The 20,114-nt window shown below is 37.0% G+C and overlaps 1 protein-coding gene across 1 annotated transcript; it reads left to right on the top strand.

Annotated features, from left to right (window-relative positions):
* Window positions 1–8,365: 8,365 nt before the first annotated feature.
* Window positions 8,366–19,657, top strand: LOC107694283 (uncharacterized). The gene is made up of 7 exons (XM_016493944.1): window positions 8,366–8,553; window positions 16,671–16,998; window positions 17,359–17,688; window positions 18,139–18,240; window positions 18,362–18,384; window positions 19,115–19,224; window positions 19,378–19,657. The coding sequence occupies exons 2-6, from the start codon at window positions 16,836–16,838 to the stop codon at window positions 19,220–19,222; spliced, it is 726 nt and encodes a 241-aa protein (XP_016349430.1). The 5' UTR covers window positions 8,366–8,553; window positions 16,671–16,835; the 3' UTR covers window positions 19,223–19,224; window positions 19,378–19,657.
* The last annotated feature ends 457 nt before the right edge of the window (window positions 19,658–20,114 follow it).

The raw sequence follows: 20,114 nt of genomic DNA on the forward strand, positions 1-20,114 counted from the left end.
CATGGAAAGATGGTAGTATCTTTAACAATGAACAATCATAATGATAAAAAAAAAACAGAAAACAACTATAATGGGTTTGCATACATCATAGTATGAGATTATATACATAGGGAAAAAAAGGATTAAATATCTTTGAATAATCATAATATTCATATAACCATAATGCATTAAAAAATTACATTTGTCTTTGTTGTTTTGTTATTTATAAGCCTCAGGGATGAAACGAGAGAAATTCAACAAGAAAAAGGAAAACAGGAGATTTAAGCCAGTTTTGCGTGTGGATGAACAATTCTGCACATAAAATAAAGAAATTAATAACATTCACGAGATAACGATTTTGAGTTTTCGTAATAAAAAACTAAATCTTTAAGGATTAAACTGTGCGTCATTTTAGTAGAGTTAAAAATATAAAAAAATAAAGCATAATGCATTCAAAAATTACATTTGTCTTTGTTGTTTTGTTATTTATAAGCCTCAGGGATGAAACGAGAGAAATTCAACAAGAAAAAGAGGAAAACAAAGGAGATTTAAGCCAGTTTTGCGTGTGGATGAACAATTTTGCACATAAAATAAAGAAATTAATAACATATTCACGAGATAACGAGGAAAACAAAGGAGATTTAAGCCAGTTTTGCGTGTGGATGAACAATTTTGCACATAAAATAAAGAAATTGATAACATTCACGAGATAACGATTTTGAGTTTTCGTAATAAAAAAATAATATCTTTAAGGATTAAACTGTGGGTCATTCTAGTAGAGTTAAAAATATAAAAACTTAAATCAACACAAAATGTATTGGTTATAGTACAATAACAATAAAAGGGCAGCTGTTTCTTCAACAAGACCACAAAATGAGCAAATTTCATCAACATCAAAATATTTACAGATAGATGAATTAAACCTGTCACTCATATCTTTTAAGCTGTTGCGCTTGTTATAACGTCATAGATCACATGATAACGTAAACATGGAGGATCGCATTCATACCATAGACTGTAAAAAAAAAACGATTCATACTCAACGAGATTTGGCTGTAATTGCATCAGATTCATGTGCAGCATTAATAGGTTTAAACTTTTGCAACTCCAGGAGTAGAGAGGACTTACTGTATGAAATACTACAATCATTATTCAGAATTCACCAAATACATTTGTGTGTTAGGTTTGTGTGGGTCCCTGCACATGTTGGAATTGATGGGAATGAAAAGGCAGATAAAGCAGCAAAATGTGCTTTGAAGAGTGGAAATAAGCACATAAATATAAATATTAGCAAGTCAGAAGCTAAGGTGGTGATAAAGGGACAGATCAAAAAGATGTGGCAAAATCAATGGAACAAAGAAAGCAAAGGTCTGTTTAAAAATATTCCATTAGTTGGAAAGATAGGAACTGGAGGACAAAATAGGAAAGAGGGGAAGGTTATAACAAGAATAAGGAATGGTCACACTGGTCTAAACAGTTCTCTATGCATGATTGGAAAGCATAATAATGGAAAGTGTGAATATTGTGGAGAGGAAGAAACAGTAGACCATGTTTTATTGCATTGCCAGAAGTATGATTCAGAGAGAGACATCTTAACGAATGCACTAAGAGAGAATGGAGAGGAAAATATCAGTAATATTCTTAAAAAATCTGCAAAATCTTTATTTATTTATTTATTTTTTGGTGTTGTGTATAGTGATTTAGATCCTTAGTCCACACTCCAGATCAGTGGGTGGCGGTAATGCACCCGAAAGCTTTTTGCCAACCGCCAATAAAATCAAAAGAAGAAGAAGAAGAGCCCTCTGTTTAGGGCTGCTCGATTCCGACATTTTTGGAATCGAGTCCGATTCCGATTCCTGGTTCTCACTGTTGTTTTCGATTCTTTTTCGATTATTGTTTTTTTAGATTGAAGGAACCTAATCGCACCATGGTGGCTGCAGGATAGGTCGTAGAACGTATCCTTCTCATAATATGAAGCTTTATTTGTAAAAAAAAAAATAAATAAATAAATTAAATGAAGATATGTAAATTGTAATTTTGTCTGCTTTACCCATGAAATTAGTCATAGCCCACAGCTCAGCAGGGACATGCGTTTATCGCATGAATTAAACAAGACATGAAGTATCTAAAATGAATGTGCACAGTTCAGCTGAGTGATGAAGTTTACTTTGACTGTATGCTTTGCACAATATTAACAAACTGTACACTGAAACAAAATAACCAGAACATTAATAACTGATAGAGCTCGTGGTTTATCTGTTAGATGCGCTTTCGTCCACTGATCTATGCTCGTGACGTTTTCTTTTTTTTAATTATCATTGGCTGATAGAAATTTTTTAAAAATAGTATTTTAGATGGTAATAAGATCAGACCCTCGATGACGTCATGATCTATTCTGTCGTGCTGCGCTCAAAATTGTGGACAAGCCAGTTCCACCGTTGTTATGTCCTGTTATTGCACTGGCCCTTTAAGAAAGTCTGTACAGGTGCGCGTGAAAAGGCGCGCTGACATGCGCAGTGAGAGTTCAGTAAAGTAGATTTCATGTTACACAATGCCTCTTCATTGACTTGCACGAACATTACAACAAATTGGTGACGAGGATGTCTCTTCTTCCACTAAACCCGCCACCACCGTTCCTGGAATGCCCGGGCGAGGCAAAACTGACGTTTACTGCATGGAAGCGGCAATTTGACAACTATTTGCTGGCTATCGGTGGTGACAAGTTTCCGGATGAGCGGAAAAGAGCGTTGCTGATCCACTGCTTAGGCGTGGAAGGACAGCGCCTGTACAATACATTGCCACTCGAACACGATGAATACAGAGGGAGATTGTGTCTGCATTGACAACATTCTTTCAACCCAAGGTTAATGTGGTAACGGAAAGATACCGGTTCAGACAGCGAGCCCAACATGTGGGTGGCTCGCGGCTCTGCGCGAGCTTGTTGCAACTTGTGCGTTTGGTACGTTCGAAAATGAAATGCTGCGTGATCAACTGATCGAGAAAACATCTGTACCACGTATTAGAGAGAGGTTACTGCTTGAATCTGATTTGACTTTTGACAAAGCTCTTGAAATCGCGAGGCAAATCGAAACGGCCAGTGCTGAGGCAAAGACGATGTCGGAAGGAGAATTCAAAGCCGTGAGTGCAGCACAATTCAAAGCTACTCAAAAACGAGGAGGGCAACGAAAAAAAATTTTCACCAGTGAGAAAAAAATCAGTTCCTACTCACTGCTATCGTTGTGGCTCCGCCAGTCACATGGCAAATAATGCATCTTGTCCTGCCAAAAATGCAAAATGTAAATCCTGTGCAAAGACTGGACATTTTGCTAAAGTATGCAGATCTAAAGAAAAGACGGTCAATGAACTTGCTGTGCCAGAAGTAATTGTACTTAGTGTGCAACATAATTCAGCAAAACAGGCAAAACTTACATGCACTGTGGAAATAACTGCACAAAACAATCAGAGCTGTGTTCTAGACCTACTTATTGATACAGACTCGGCAGTGTCCATCCTTCCTGAGTGTGTTTACAAGACATAGTTCTGCAAATGCCCGCTAACTAAACCCAGATTGCAGTTAGTAACATATTCGAAAGAAAAACTAGCAGTCATTGGATGTCTGAAGGTGGATGTTTCTTATCAGAACACAACTGTGAGATCAGAGATGTACATTGTTGAATCAGGAACGCCCATTCTAGGAATGGACCTAGTGACAACACTGAATCTGCAGATCTCTGGTGGTCAGCTCTTGCCAGAGAACCAGCCTACTTGCGCAATGCTCCAGTCTGCAGTGGAGGCAGTTGTTGAATCATCTACTGACTCCGTTGAACCATCTACTGACTTTGGTTGTGCGAAAGGATTTGTCCATAAAGTGAAGATCCGGCCAGAGGTAAGACCAGTCCAACAAAAACTCAGAAGATTACCGCTGTCTGTCCGTGAGGCAGTGTCGGCAGAGCTTCGCTACCTAGAACAACATGGAATCATCGAGAAAATTGACTCCTCTGAATGGGTATCTCCTATAGTAGTCACCCAAAAGAAAACAGGAGGTATACGGATGTGTGTAGACCTGCGGGAGCCTAACAAAGCGGTCGTGGTAGACAGCTACCCACTTCCTCCGATTGAAGATCTATTATCTGAACTGAGAGGTGCAGTGCTGTTCTCCACCCTAGATTTGAAACATGCGTACCATCAAGTTGAACTGCACAAAGATAGTCGTGACTTGACTGCTTTTGTGACACACGATGGCCTCTACAGGTACAAGAGGGTACCGTATGGCCTTAGTTCGGCACCAGCAGCCTTCCAGAAAATGATGTGCACCATCCTACAAGGCTTAAAAGGCGTACAGTGCTACCTTGATGATGTAATAATTTTCGGCTCCACAACAGGAGCACAATGAAAATCTGAAAGATGTCTTGCAGAAAATTCACCAGTCTGGACTGAAACTGAATGTTGAGAAATGTTGTCTTAGACTAAACTTCAGTTTTTAGGGTACACGTTATCCCCAGAAGGTCTCCTCCCTGATGACACTCACATCACAGCAATCCTGAAGACTCCAGCACCAAGTGATGCACCCAGTCTGCGTTCTTTCCTGGGCCTCACCGCATGCATGTTACAGTAAATTTGTGCCAAACTATGCAACAGTGGTTGAACCACTCAGAGCACTTTTGCGCAAAGACAATGCATTCTCATGGCCCACCACTGCCCAAGCCAGTTTTGATAAAGTGAAGCACATGATTGTAAACGGTTCTGCTTTAGCCTTGTTTGACCCCAGACTGCAGACTATTCTTTCCACAGATGCCTCACACTACAGCTTGGGAGCGGTCCTCACACAAATAACAGAGCAGGGGACAGAACAGACTGTTGCATTTGCATCGCGAAGCCTGTCGGAAGCTGAGAGGAAATACTCTATTGTAGAAAAGGAGGCCTTAGCCTGCGTCTGGGCTGCAGAAAAGGGGAGAACCTGGCTGTGGGGCCGAAAGTTCATACTCCGAACAGACCATCAAGCCCTCACAACCCTCCTGACCACAAAAGGTAATAACAGAGCTTGTCTCCGGATGGCAAGATGGTCTGCCCGGTTGCTTGAATTTAATTATGATGTCCAGTACAGAAAAGGAACTCTGAACCAGGTCGCTGATTGTCTCTCAAGATTACCACTCTCTGATGCAGCTGAGAACAGTGACAATACAGTGGAGTCTGTGGCGGAAATATTGACTGGTCTCAGTACAGTGTCAAAGGATGACTTCAAAGCTGCATGCCGATCCTGCCTGGAACTCATAGAACTTCGTACACAGCTGCAGACACGATGGTCATCATGGAAGTCAAGTAACCAGAATCTCAGAGCATATTATCTGATCCGAGATGAACTCACTGTGATGGATGATTTGGTTGTCAGAGGCACCCACCGCCTGATAGTTCCACAGGTGATGAGGAAAAGGATGATAGAACTTGCCCACAAAAGCCACCAAGGCATTGTTCGCACAAAACCGCGCCTTAGAGAGATGTACTGGTGGCCTAAAATGGACCTACAGACTGAAAAAGATGATTCACGTTATTTCGACTAGCTTGATTTGGAAATTTATCTTGGGTCAATAAAGTCTTTATTAATTTATTTGGCAGGCTACTCCTAATAAAATCTTGCCCATTTATTATCAAAGAAGGTAAATGAAGAGCTTCAGTTACATTGGGCACCGTATTTCTAACCAACAGTACAAAGGCCTTTGGAATACAGTTCAATACCCTATTATATTGCTTGTAATCACAATGGATATTATATTTTTCACAAAAAGTACTGTGATCCATAAAATAACCATCTTTCCCTAGAAGGTCAACAACAGAAATCTATTCCACCAACACTACCAAAGATATTTCTAGGGGTGCAGAACCAGAAACTCATTATTTATTAGAAAATTTTTAAGCCAATTTATCTTGAAAGTTCCATTCATACAGTCAAAGTCTATGGCCTGCAACCCCCCTTCTTTGTAATCCTTCACTAGTGTCCCTTTTTTAACATAATGAGCTTTTCTCTTCCAAATGTAATTAAAATTCAGCTGATTAATTAACTTACTTTTCTTATTAGAAATGGGAAGGGATCCTGCAGGATAAATGCATCTAGACAGAGATTCTACTTTTGTCAATAAAATTCTTCCAAATATAGAAATGTCTCTCTGCATCCATATGTCCATTCTGGCCTTACATTCATCAATTCTATTAGATATATTAAGTGATTCACTTAGTTCTTTATCTTTAGTAAGTAGAATACCAAGATATTTGATCCTAGATTTAACTGGTACATTGCAAATTTGTGTAAGATGAGATTCTTTCAATTTCATTATTTCACATTTACTTAAATTAAGACATAAGCCCGAGGCATTAGAAAAGTTATTAATAATTTGGAGAGTTTTTGGAACCTGATCAGTATTCTTTAGACATAAGACTGTGTCATCAGCCAATTGACTGATCACTATGGAATCATCAAAAACCTTCAATTGCTCAATGTCAGAATTTTTAATTGCGAGAGCAAGCATTTCAGCGGCCAAAATAAAAAGTAAAGGCGAAATGGGACAACCTTGTTTAATACCTCGGCTTATATTAAAGCGTGAAGTGGTCCCTTCAATCAATGAAACAGAACAATTTGTATCCTGATATAAACTACCAATTATACTTCTAAACCGTTTCCCAAACCCATACAATTCTAAAGCCGCAAAGATAAAGGGGTGTTCGACCGTGTCGAACGCTTTGTAGAAATCAAGAAAAAACATAATACCATCGTCATTAATCTTGTCTTTATAGTCAATCAGATCTTGAACCAAACATAAGTTATTGTGAATCGATCTACCCCTCATAAACCCTGATTGCGTATTTTTTATAATCTGAGATAATCCAGTCTTCAGCCGATTAGAATAAATGTGTGCTAACAATTTATAATCATTATTTAACAATGTAATGGGCCGCAAGTTATCTAAAATCGTAGGATCTTTGCCTGGCTTGGGAATGAGAATTATAAACCCTTGCTTCATATGGGAAAGTGAAAGACATTCAGTAACCTCTGTCAAAGCCTTAAATAAAAGAAATTTTATTGAATCCCCCCAAAAATTGTAAAAGTTGGCCGTTAAACCATCGGAGCCAGGAGATTTGTCAGAGGATAAAGATTGCAAAGCATTCTCTAACTCCTGTAACGAAATTTTTGCATCAAATCTCTTTAAACTCCAAACTGATTTGTGGAATAAATGGCTTAATACTATCAAAAAAAGCATCTGCATTAATTTTAGAAAATGTTGACTTATAAGTTACTATAAAAGAGAAAGATTTTTTGTGCAATGTCATTAGCGTTGGAAGATTCACTGCCATCAATAATTAAAGATTGAATATTATTTTTCTCCTGCCTGCTCTTTTCCAATCTGCAGAAGTACGCTGAATTTCTCTACCTTCTTCTATCCATTTGGCCCTTGAACGGATGTAAGCACCTTTCACCTTTTCAACATGGATAGTATCAAGTTTGGATTGTAAGAATAAAAGCTTTGCTCTATCTGAATCATCAGACTGACTATTACTGCAACATTCACTTATCTCTCTAATAAGATTAACTTCTTCTAAATGGGTCGATTTTTTTAGCTGTTTACAAATTACCATAGGGCACCAACAGAGCCTGGGCCGGCCCTGCTTCTAATCACTTTTAGCGAGCATGAGGGAGGCGACAAGGATTTAAAGGGCAGACACCTATACAATATCCAAAAACAAGTTGGCAAAGGGAGAATATGCATTAACAATAGAAAAGAAGACATAATAATTACTCGACTTCGAATAGGACATTCTGGTTTAAATCATTCATTATTCACAATAGGGAAACATCAGTCAGGATTATGTACTACATGCAGTGAAGCAGAAACTATTGAGCATGTACTTCTACATTGTGCAGTATATACCAAAGAAAGAGAGGAGTTATTTAAGAAACTGAGAAACATAGGAGTAATTAATTTCACTATATCAAATCTTTTAAGTTGTGCCTCAGGACAGACACGTATGAGAGAAATTCTTAGTTATCTGAAGATAACAGGATTAGAAAGTAGAATTAAAATGTCATATTAATACTACCGGTTGTTTTATTTTCTTAGTTAAATAGAAAAAAGTGTTGTTGTTTTTTTCTTCTTCTCCCCTTTCTCCCTTTTTTCCCTTTCCCGTTAGTGCTTCACACTCCTGTCCAGTTGGTGGCGGTAATACACCATAAGTTGGCTTGTCAACCGCCATTAAATCGTACACGAAGAAGAAGAAGAAGAAGCGATTTGGCTGTAGAGAGCATGTACTGTTTTAGCGCTCGTTAAGTAACTACTTATTGAAATTAAGTACCTACTCATTGGGTATGCCATTTCGGACGCAGCAAGGCTTTCCGCTTTAGGCAGACTTTTTACTTACTTTCGGTTTACTTATACCCACTATTCTAGGGGATGTCATGGGGTAATAGGAGCTGCGTTAAAAAGTACGGAGCTTTTATTTCCATTTAATTTACTTTTTTTGTAATGACTTTGGTGAAAATGAACTCTGCCGTTTTGTGGACGTTGGTGAATGTTTTGCCCTTGCTTGGTAAGACATGTATTTACGATCTCTTTTCTGTATTATTTTGTAGGCTATGTCAATTTAATCACTTTATACTCGACAGAAATCGATGTATTATTTCTTAATTGAAGCTGTTTTATGTAGCTGATGAGTGAAGATGACATATTGTTATAGTTTTAGACGCTTTTCCGAAAGTGGAACGGACAAGGCAGCTATGGGGTCCCAAGAGGGTCTGGCTGCAGCCTTGCAGTTGCACTCTCAGACTTGCGCTTCCGCTACGTCACTTGCAGTCTTTATTTTTTATTTTGTTCTATTTTTTTATTACTTTTTGTTTGAATCTCTCAACATTTTACAACAGTAGCTAAAAATAATAACTATATATCTAATTTGATCTTTTAGTTTAACTTAATGTATCTTAATACATTACGCCATGTTAAGTGTTTATGTTTTTCTACAGGAGGAAAACGCTTAAAGAGAGACTTTGCGCATGCGTTCATATTCTGCTGTTCTGTGGCCACGGATTTGCGGGTCTTGTCTTTTTCTTGCAGGACCCTGTACGTTATAGTACTAAATTAGTTTTAATCGTTTAATCACCACCACAGCGTCTTCTCTCCATTGGCAACACGCACCATTTGTGTCGATTGCAAGAAGTGTCTGAGAGTGCAAGTGCAAGGCTGCAGCCAGACCCTTCTCATGGGGTCACGCTACCACACTTGTTAAAGGGGTGCTATTATGCTTTTTCACTTTTTCAACTTTAGTTAGTCTGTAATGTTGCTGTTTGAGCATAAAAAAGATCTGCAAAGTTACAAAGCTCAAAGTCCACTTCAAAAGGAGATATTTTATTTAACAGAAATCACTTTTCAAAAACTACAACGAACGACTCGTTTGGACTACAACGCATATTTTCCGGGATTTGTGATATCACATATCGACGAATGGGACGAGACCTGGTTGAGCTGCGCTAAAGAAGGCAATGAGTGTTATCACTATGTCGGAGACGGGCTAATTTTCACAAGGCAGACGAACTTAGAGTGGTTACAATCATCCGGGTTTAAATCGCACTCAAATTGATTTGATTTTGATTTTGACGCAATATGTACACTGAAGCTTGCAGTGGTAAGGGGCATGACATTTCCCAACCAGGCGCCGAGTGGAGCCAATCACAACACACACTGGCCCAGCTAACCAATCACAGCACATTTCGTATTTCAGAAGGCGGGCCTTCATTTGATACAGGGACTATTCGAGCCGTTCATGCCAGACTGGGGAGAGAGGTGTTGTAATAATGTAAAACATGTGAAAAATAATGTGTTTTTCGAACAACCTAGTATGAGAGCCTGTTCTAGTACACCCCCAAAACAAAATCAAGACTTTGTAAAAGAGCACAATAGGACCCCTTTAAACAAAGAGAGCTTTTTAATGAATCTTAGTTAATATTTAAAATGTGAAGAGTCGCATTATGTTCGCTGTTTTAACAATGCATGGCAGCGTTTAATTTCAAAGTCTGTTTTCTGTCCCTGGCATCTCTTCTGTTATCATGTTTATGTTTGTTAGCACGATTTTGTAAAATGGACTGCTTGAACTTTCAAAATGGAAGGTTGAGGTGGGGCTTTGCGTTTTTTTTTTTTTATCCAAGTGTCGTTCCTGGTGGGACGGAGTTTTAACATTGATTTATTTTTCCCGTAACAGATTTTTTATGTTTATTTTATATAACAAAAGGGACAAGTCTTGAAAGGGACTCTTTTATATACACAGGACTCAACACCAAGGCAAGGCGTTTTTTTACTGGTTCAATCTGGTTCAGATTTTATTTGCCCTGGCAAAATTTTTACCGGCCTTGCCACAAAAACAAACAAAAATAGTATTTTTTAAAAAAATAAAAATTGTTAATTAAAGACATGTAAACAGTCAGTAAAACAATAAGAACAAATTAACATATTACTAGCAATAGTACAAATAACTAGGCCTACGATAGAACAAAGATACAAATAAATCAGGTATGAAATACTATGATGTATAGATTAGCTAATCTTTATTAAGGCTGAAGACATTAAGTTAACAGCATATTTGAGCAGAGTGATTTTTTTAATTATTATTTATTTATTTATTTGTTCTTTAATTAACATTAATGACACAAGACAACATTAAGACACTTTAAGACCTAAATGCATGGATCTGACACCACTAATGTTTGTCTCAAAACTGGCTCTGCACCCCTTTACCTAAATTCATTACTTCAGACTTATGTGCCCTCTAGAAGCTTGCACTCTGCAAGTGAACGTCGCTTTATTGTGCCATCTCAAAGAGGCATAAAATCACTTTCACAGACTTGTTTCACAGAAATGTTCCCTCCTGGTGGAATGACCTGCCCAACTCAATCCGAGTCCTTAGCCATCTTCAAGAATCGGCAAAAAAAATCTCTTCCATCTTTATTTGACCCTCTAACTCTAGCACTCTCTATTCTAATTCTATTCTTGGAAAAAAAAAAAACTAACACTAGCTTTTCTAATTTTTTTGTGTTCTATGTATTTGTTTTCTTTTTATTTATTATACAATTAACAAAAGCAAAAAAGGCCTCTAACACTAGCTTGCTCTATTCTTTTTCTATTCGATCTGTTTTCTTTTTATTTATTATATACTAAAAAAAAAAAAACTTGCTACGTGTACTGCATTAAAGGCACAATATGTATGATTTTTTTTATTAAAATATCCAAAAACCACTAGAACAGTGTTATAAATTTTGCTGACTTGTGTACTTACATTATCCCAAATGTTTTGAAGAATGTTTAAATCCAGAGAAATAAGCAATTTTAACTAGTGACACGGACCGTGTCCATAGTGTCATTGTGTTGCCTGTCAATGACGTCATAACCCCTCGATTTCCGGTTTTGTTTTGTAGAAAATATTTTGTAGAAAATATGGAAACACCAAAGATGCTTTAATATGTTGTGCATTTTAATAGACCAGTGATGACTGCACAGAGTAGCATTATAACAGAACTTTCAAACGTATATAGTATAATAAAACAGCGCTGCTTTTTTTCCCACATACGCATGACTGGAAGGAGCAGAAGCGGTCGACTGTGGCATAATAAAAGCTCCGCTGCTTTCGTGCTCATTCAGCGGCCTCGTTTCGCTTCGACGGCTTTCAGCCTCACCCTGCTTCATTCTACTACGTTAATAAATCATTAGCTCATCCATGAACATGATTTCTGCCCGAGTCCCGTTGGATTGCATCGGCTGTGGGGACGAAGACCACAACTCCCATGATTCCAAACTCAGTCACGGAGTCATCAAACTACGCCTTTGTTTCTTTGTTTTGAATACGTGCCCTCTAAGCGGCGAAAAATTACATATTGTGCCTTTAAGCTAACTGAGACTTGTTATAGCACTTGCATATAATTGCTCTTTTGTTGATTTTGATTGCTTCCATTGTCCTCATTTGTAAGTCGCTTTGGATAAAAGCATCTGCTAAATTACTAAATGTAAGTGTTTGCATTCATTAAGATTTTTTTAATTAATTTTTTTAACTCTCCTGTTTAAGACTGTGTTTATGAGGATACTCACCACAGTGGGCATTTTTACTTAATTTTGTGTGTAAGCTAGGGATGTCCCGATCAGGTTTTTTGTGCCCTCGATCCCATTTGAGACATTCAATATTGACTATCTGCCGATACCAAGTCCCGATCCGATACTTGTATTTTCCTATTGCTTGGTGCACAATTCAAGTGCATTCAAGTTATTAAAATCAATCCAGTGTGTACAGAGATGTGCAGAGACTTTCTCAGGTGCAGGGGCTCAAATGTAAAAAAGGGGGCATCTGTCATCACTAATATCCAATGTAATACTACATACTACTATATACTACATATATCTACCAATAATAAGATACACACTATCTCTCTCTATGCACACACTGTATAATACGGTGGCTGAGAGAGCTCAACGCGCTGCAACTTCAGAAAACACATGCAAATAGAAAAAGCACCAGCAAATCAAGAAAACTTCTTCATCGGTTTGACAGCAGGTGCTGCAAATGCTCACAACGCGAACAAATAAAGAAACGTGCTGCAAATGCTCACACGTTTCTTTGGTTGTGTTGTGAGTATTTGCAGTGCGTTTCTTTATTTGGTTGTGTTGTGAGCATTTGCTCACAAATTGATGAAGTTGTTTTCTTAATTTGCAGGTGGTTTTTTTCTATTTGCAGCGCGTTGAGCTCTCTCGGCCACCGTAGTATAAAGACATTGGCAGATGTAAACATCACAATAATAGACATTATAAACAGACTGTGTGGTCACAATTATTAATATGGGACTACTGATACAAACTTCTTGTATTGTATATGTACAATAAGCAGATTAATTGCAACATAAAGGGAAAAAAAAAGTTGAGATAAGGTTAGAAAGCATGAAGTTTGCGAATGCCAGTCTATCAGTAAAGTCCAAAGCAAGACGCAACCCATAGCAATGCGTTATGACAACGATGTCTCAGATAGTCTTACAGCAGTTAAAGTAGTAAAATATATTACTGTAGAGCGATTCCTTACACAAAGTGCACATCAGATACGTTAAACACGGAATCTTAAACACATGTGACACGCTAGAACAGACCTCATTGTTCTCACGCGTCACACACTCACATTTGAGCATCTTCTTTTTCTTTTAATGACGGTGGACTGTTGAAAGTCCATACGCCACCTATTGCATGACACCGGCATGACAGCTAAAGAATCACCAGTGGATCGGGCTAAGGAGAGCCGATACGGATCAGTTAAAAAAATGCTTAATCGTTCCCAATCCCGATCCTTGAGATCGACTCGGGACATCCTAGTTTAAGCATGATAAGACATAAAAAAGAACTCGGTTCGGTAATGGCAAGCTGTCTCAGATGCTGCTTTCTGTGCACACAGACAACAGTGCATGGGTAAAGAATTCAGTTCTCTTCTCATTTAAAATTGCTCGAATGCTTAAAATGGCAAGACTTAAATGGTTTCTAGTTTATAACAAGCAGATTTTTGATACCAAGTAGCTAAAAAGCATGATCTCCCTCAAAATCTAGAGCTGAATTGAACGTTGCAAAAATGTTACAATTGGTTATTTGGCATGGGGCCAGGGTGGGCCAAGCTCCTGATTGGGTGGGCATGGCTCCCCTGTGAAGCCCAGCCTGGGTCACACTAGGGCTGGGCGGTATATCGAGTTTGTACGATATATCGATATTTTCTTCATAAGCGATTCGATATGAGGCAATAACGTTTATATCGATATACAGTAGTTTGATACGAGCGCATCTGAAAATATAGCGGAGGATACTGAGCTGCTGCGGAGATAGTGCATAATCCAGTTTGTTCTAAACATGTGACAAGCTTCATATCAAGGCCTTTAAAAACTGGTAAGACATAGTTTATTTTGTTTCGCAGTAGTTTAAGCGGCTCCACCCGTTATATGCTCTGACAGAAAGGCTGCGTGTGCCGCTGACAGAGACACTAGGCTACTCGCGCTGTTTAATATGTTTGAGATGTGCTATCTTCCTGAATGCATAACTTACATTTCACAAGTATATTCTCCATCTGTAAATGTTAGAAAGCCATGGAAATATTTCCAATTTTCTGTCAGAAGTGCATGAGCCTTCTGCTTTGGGATTCTCCGCAAGACTTCAGTGAACCAGCGCGCCAAACAGACAGAGCTCAATTAAATAGCAGCGCAATAATTCTGACTAAAATATAAATTTCGCTGAAATATTTGTTGTTGGACAATAAATGTGACATGTAGAATTTTAAAGCTACAAGTAAGTCTATTTTTATGATAGCACTGACTGTAAAGTGACTGTAATGGGGTAATCAAAATAGCCTAACACAACTCTGTGCTTTTGTTCTCATTTATTTTCATTTTTAGTTTAGTGAATTTAACTTCTGCTTTAAAAGCCTTTTTTTTTGTTTTTAGATTGCAATGTTACAATGTTAGAATGAAATGTGTTTTTAATCCTTTTCTGCACATAGTATAAAGGCTTACATGGTTACATTCACTTTATTTGTTTTCATAGCCTTTAATAGCCTATGTAGGCCTATTGTTTTGTTTGACAACATTGGGCAGTAAGTGATATATATTAAATACAGATTTTTAAAATACAAAAATGAAAATACAGAGATATATACCGTATATCGCAAATTGGCCAAAAAATACAGAGATATGAATTTTTGCCCATATCGCCCAGCCATCTTTGCGAATGAGCTGTATGGGTGGGCGATAGCACTTTCATCTTATTTTCTGATACTTTCAAGGCCAGTATTGCCGATATCAATTACAATAGCGATACACTAAACTGAATTGATCATTTAGAATAAAATGGGTAATTATACCCACTTAGCATTATATTTGAAAGGCATGTGTTTTTTGTAAAAATTCAATAGGCCATAACTGTGAATTATTAGATTGACTTTGTTTACACTGTGAGAAATAAAATGTACAAAAATTGTACTTTGAGCTCCTCACTAGGACAGTAACCTGAAATGGGCACCTTATCTGCCCCTAAAAGGGTGCATTAGTACCATAAGATAGTATGCACCCTTTAAGGGTAGATAAAATACAAAGATGTAACTTCGAGGATACCTTATGAAAAATAACCATAGTGTTACATAGTCGACATATAGTTGTAATTTATTCCTGATGCAATGCTGAATTTTCAGCATCATTACGCCTACATTACTTGATCCTTCAGAAATCATTCTCGTATGCTGATTTGCTGCTCAAGAAATAAATGGTTGAATAAGTTAAAAATGGTTGTGCTGCTGCTGCTTCATATTTTTATGAAAACCCTGTTATCAATAATCAATAATATCAATAATTATACGATAAATGTCAAATCATTATTTCTTTCAACTTTAAAGCCAGATTTTTGCTCCAAAGTTAAAGTTGTAGAAACCAGAGCATTAATATTCCTTAACAAAATAAATAATAATAAAATAAATATTTCTTTGTTTATGCATGTTCTAATGAGTGATATTGTTTCAAATCAAGAAACAGGTTTGTGTTGCCTGAAAATAGTAATACTATAGTAATATAAATTTTTTGTCTCTTAAAAATGCATTGTTCATTGTCAAAATCAGTAACATCTGTAAAAATTGTAGCAACCTCATTTTTAAATGGTGAAATTTAATTATTCTGACTGTTTGAGTGTTTTTTTTTTTTTTATAATTAACCAATGGTCTTCCATAGTAACATACATTTAGATCATGATAACCACGGTTTAAACCAAATGTATAGCACCTCAATGCCATGGTAAAAAAAAAATAAGCTGTAAGGTTTTTAGGTGTTTGTATGAAGAACAGTAGTCTAAATAAATGTAGTATAAATGCACAAACGCTATAGCTTAATCACAAAAAATACTGCAATTATGTTCTGTTACTTTTTTACTACATTTAATACGTCTACATTAATAATATACTACAATTCGATACAGATACCCACATTTCTGACACAATACCACGGTTCAGAAAATGTTAAGAGCGATGAAAAGATGAATAGGTGCCCTTTTTCAACTTTGTAAGATCAGTAACATGCTCACCCACAGATTCAGACACTGCTATTTTATTTACGCAACGCATTTCCCATTATGGGTTATGATTTGTGATGGTAGAAATGAAGCTTTTTGAAACTTTGAATCAATTGTTTCGGACAATGATTCACATTATATGCTGGTGACATTCGCTGGTCAAAACTTTAGATTCAACAAAATCTCAGGTCAAACATGCAAATAATAGCACCTTTTACAAACCTATTGCAAGTGTTTTATTAGAAGAATAATCTGTTAAATGCTGTTTATAAATCATTAAATACCATATGCCTAAATGAACTGAACAATGGGAGAAAACTGCTGTGGGGATACTGCTACCTGATTGGACTCCATGTCTAAAGCCCACCTCCACACCTAATCAAAATCTCACCCCTCATAGGGAGAAGTAGGCGAGACATAAGAAGTCTAGTTTTGATAGTCTACTACACTTGTAAATGAATGCAAACTGGACATATTTAAATGTACTATTTTTTTAGACCGTGAAATATGTCTGAAACATGTAGACAGTGCTTAGGTGTTGTGTAATTTAGTCCTACTATCACAGATTTAATTAAATGTTAATTTGTTCTCTTCCAGGTGTGTCTGGTGTTGGTGAAGATAAAGAGTTGGTGTTTGTGATGGAGGGAGATTCAGTCACTCTACACACTAATATTGAAGCAAATCAACAAGAAAAGATGAGATGGTATTTTAAGGACTTTCAAATCGCTGCAATCATTGGAGAAAAGAGAGAAATCTGTACTGATGATGAGTGTAAAGAGATTTTCAGAGACAGACATGAAACTAGATCATCAGACTGGATCTCTGACCATCACAAACATCACAACCACAGACACTGGAGATTATAAACGAAAGGTCATCAACAGTGGCAGCTTCAGTGACAAGATCTTCAATGTTTCAGTACATGGTGAGTCATTTCATGAATATTTAGAAACAAATTATATATGTTTATTATAACAGTGGTATTCCAAGCTCCTCTTTTCCTGTATCATTAAACAGAACATCATTATTTCCATTTCTAATCTCTGAAATCATCTCTGGTCACATTTTCTTATCTAATTTTTTTTCATTATTGTGTTTTAGCTGTCCGGGATGTATGTTCAACGTAAGCACAAAATATAGAGAAATTTAGCATTTTAGTCAAAGTCTAGAAAGAGTATGTGAAGTACTTGTTTTACTAGTTTTCTTATATTATGATTAATCAGTTATCTTGTTGAGGTTTTTTCCTCCAAAAAGATCCTACATCATCTGTTGGTTTGTGTTTCAGGTGTTTCTGCTGCTGAATGGGATGAAATGAAGGGAAAGTCAGTGAAGGAGGGAGAATCTGTTACTTTAGATCCTGGTGTAGTAAAAAACCTGAATAGTGTGATGTGGTGTTTTAGTGACATTCACATAGCTGAAATCACTGGAGATCAGAGTAAGACCTGTACAGATGATCAGTGTAGAGAGAGATTCAGTGACATACTGAAGCTGGATCATCAGACTGGATCTCTGACCATCACAAAAACTAGAACCACAGACTCTGGACTCTATAAACTACAGATCAACAGCAGTAGCTTCAGTATTAGCAGAATATCAACTGTTTTAACTGTCATTGGTGAGTATAAATTAGTTATTCAATGCCTTTGCCCTCTAACTTTAGAATATAGTCCAAAATTATTGTCAAGTTAATGTTATTTTTAATTATGTAATACATAATTTAGTTAATATAAATGTATTTAATATTATCGTGGCCTGTTTGAAAGTGATCTATTGTATATTGTCTGTATCATCCTCACATGAATCTGAAAGTGACAGTTTTCAAGTTGTTAGCCAGAGACATACTGCAACATACTGCTGTTTCTAGTTGAGCTCACAGTGCTGTGATGCTGCTTTAGTTGCTGTTCCTAAAAAACACCAGAAGGTGCCATTTATCAGTTAAATCAATATCATACAACTGATGAACAAAGTAGAAAGCTGTAAATATAAGTTAAAGATATTGGTAAATAGTGGATGGATAATCAGTCACTCTCTAGTAATAATGACTGTCTGTCTTTATCTGTTCCAGATTCAAGTCTTTCTCCAGGTGCTATAGCAGGGGTTGTTGTTGTTGCTGTTGTTCTGTTGCTCATTGCTGCTGTGTTCCTCTATCGCAAAGCAAAAAGGAAAAGTGAGTATTACATACAGCATGGGATGTATTATGTGGAAATATTATTTAAAAGATGTGAAAATATATATTTTGTATTGTAATTAACCAAAGTAATGTGTTTAATTGTTTATTTTCCAAACAGACACACGGAACAATCGTGATCAGGTGAGATACTATGAGGACTGAACCTGTCTGCTTAAATAAATAAATAAATAACCACAGATTCAGATCTGTGAGAAATTTATAAATCAGTACACAGAAACACCAACAATAATTGACTCTTTAAGATACTGCTGCTTTTGTACTGTTTTACTCCGAATGAAGAACAGTGAAGAACAGTATTTCTTTTTTTAAATATTGTTATTATATAATTGTTTTTTGTGAATTATTTATTTAACGTGTTCTGACTTCACTTTAGAGTCTGGGTGTAACAAATGTTCACTGTGAATCTGTTTCTTCTCCTTTATTTATTTTTTTTCATACCAAGGCACAACTTCACCAGTGAGGCCATTTATAAACAAGCAAAAAAAAAACATTCAGATACCTCCCAAATAAACCAAATAACAGTAATATAAAACCACTAAGTACAACTTTATTCTGAGAACAAGACTGTCTTAATACTCACCAACATAAGATGTATTTTAATCACAATAGCTCACACCCTATGGCATGCAAACATTTTGTATTACTGCAGTACAAAAGATAACAGTGTGGTGGAGACTGAAGATTCATTAAGAGAAACATTTAAGAAGTGTTAAATATTTAGGAAAAGGAAACTACCATGCATTCTGCAAACATCAGGAAAAAAAACAATACTGTTTGAGTATTTTTGTGTAAATGAATCATTAGTCCTGTCTATTTCTTTGACTTTCTGTGAAGGTGTGTTTTCTTACAGGGGAATAATTTGCCAGTCTCGTCTCCTGATCAGAGCACGTCTCCATTTATACCTCCTAAGGTCAATGCTTCTAATGGGAATGCTAATGGAAATCATGTGCAGCATTAAAGGTAAATATTCAGTCTTTCACATCATCTGTCCATTACAGGTGTTTTCTCCTTTCGGTCTCTCTTAGTTTTGTTCATTAAGAATGTTCAGCTGAGATGCATTTGTCCAATGTGATTTGATTTCATGTAATAATTGTGTTCTTTATGTGTTTGTAGAATATTGTCACTGCCAGCGAGCAAGTGAGTGCGAATCCATTGGATACTACACTTTTGCACGTGTAAACTAGCGCTTGTAAACATCTTGTGCACATAATTTGTGAATATACATCTGCCTTTAGCTAGTCAGCTTGTTGTTTTTAAACAATACTTTTGTTCCTTTATGCCGGGTATACACTACACAATTTTATGCCCAATTTTCACTCACATCAGTGAAGTTTTGTGGAGATCGCTGACAAAACTTGAAATCTGCGGCAAATAGGTGCTAGTTTACATGAGTGAAGTTAGGGCTGAACGATTAATTGCATTTGCGATAATATCGCAATATGAAATAACGCGATTTTTCAATCGCAGAGGCTGCGATTACACGGTCACGTGACATGCGAGAGTAAAGAGGTGTGTTCGACTTGAAGATCAGATCGGTGTATGACATCAAAGTAAGGCGAGAGAAAGCATAAGGAGAGTCTGCGCTCTTATAGCTCTCGCAGTGCTTTGATGACACACCGATCGGTCTAAGCAGCGCTGCTTCAAGTCGATCTTGCTCTCGGCTTCACTCACTGCGTCTATACCAGATGCCGTGCCGCAACAGCTCTACACTGGACGTGACAATGCGACCGTTGCAAATCATTTTAACTTTGTGTCAGTATGTCATAAATAGAACAAGGCATCAGTTTAATGTCGCGTTGCATCCAGTGTACACAGCATCACTGATTATAATGGGTTCTACTGTATTTTGC

This window comes from Sinocyclocheilus anshuiensis, unplaced genomic scaffold (genome assembly GCF_001515605.1).
Source record: "Sinocyclocheilus anshuiensis isolate Anshui unplaced genomic scaffold, SAMN03320099.WGS_v1.1 scaffold954, whole genome shotgun sequence".
Classification (NCBI taxonomy): domain Eukaryota; kingdom Metazoa; phylum Chordata; class Actinopteri; order Cypriniformes; family Cyprinidae; genus Sinocyclocheilus; species Sinocyclocheilus anshuiensis.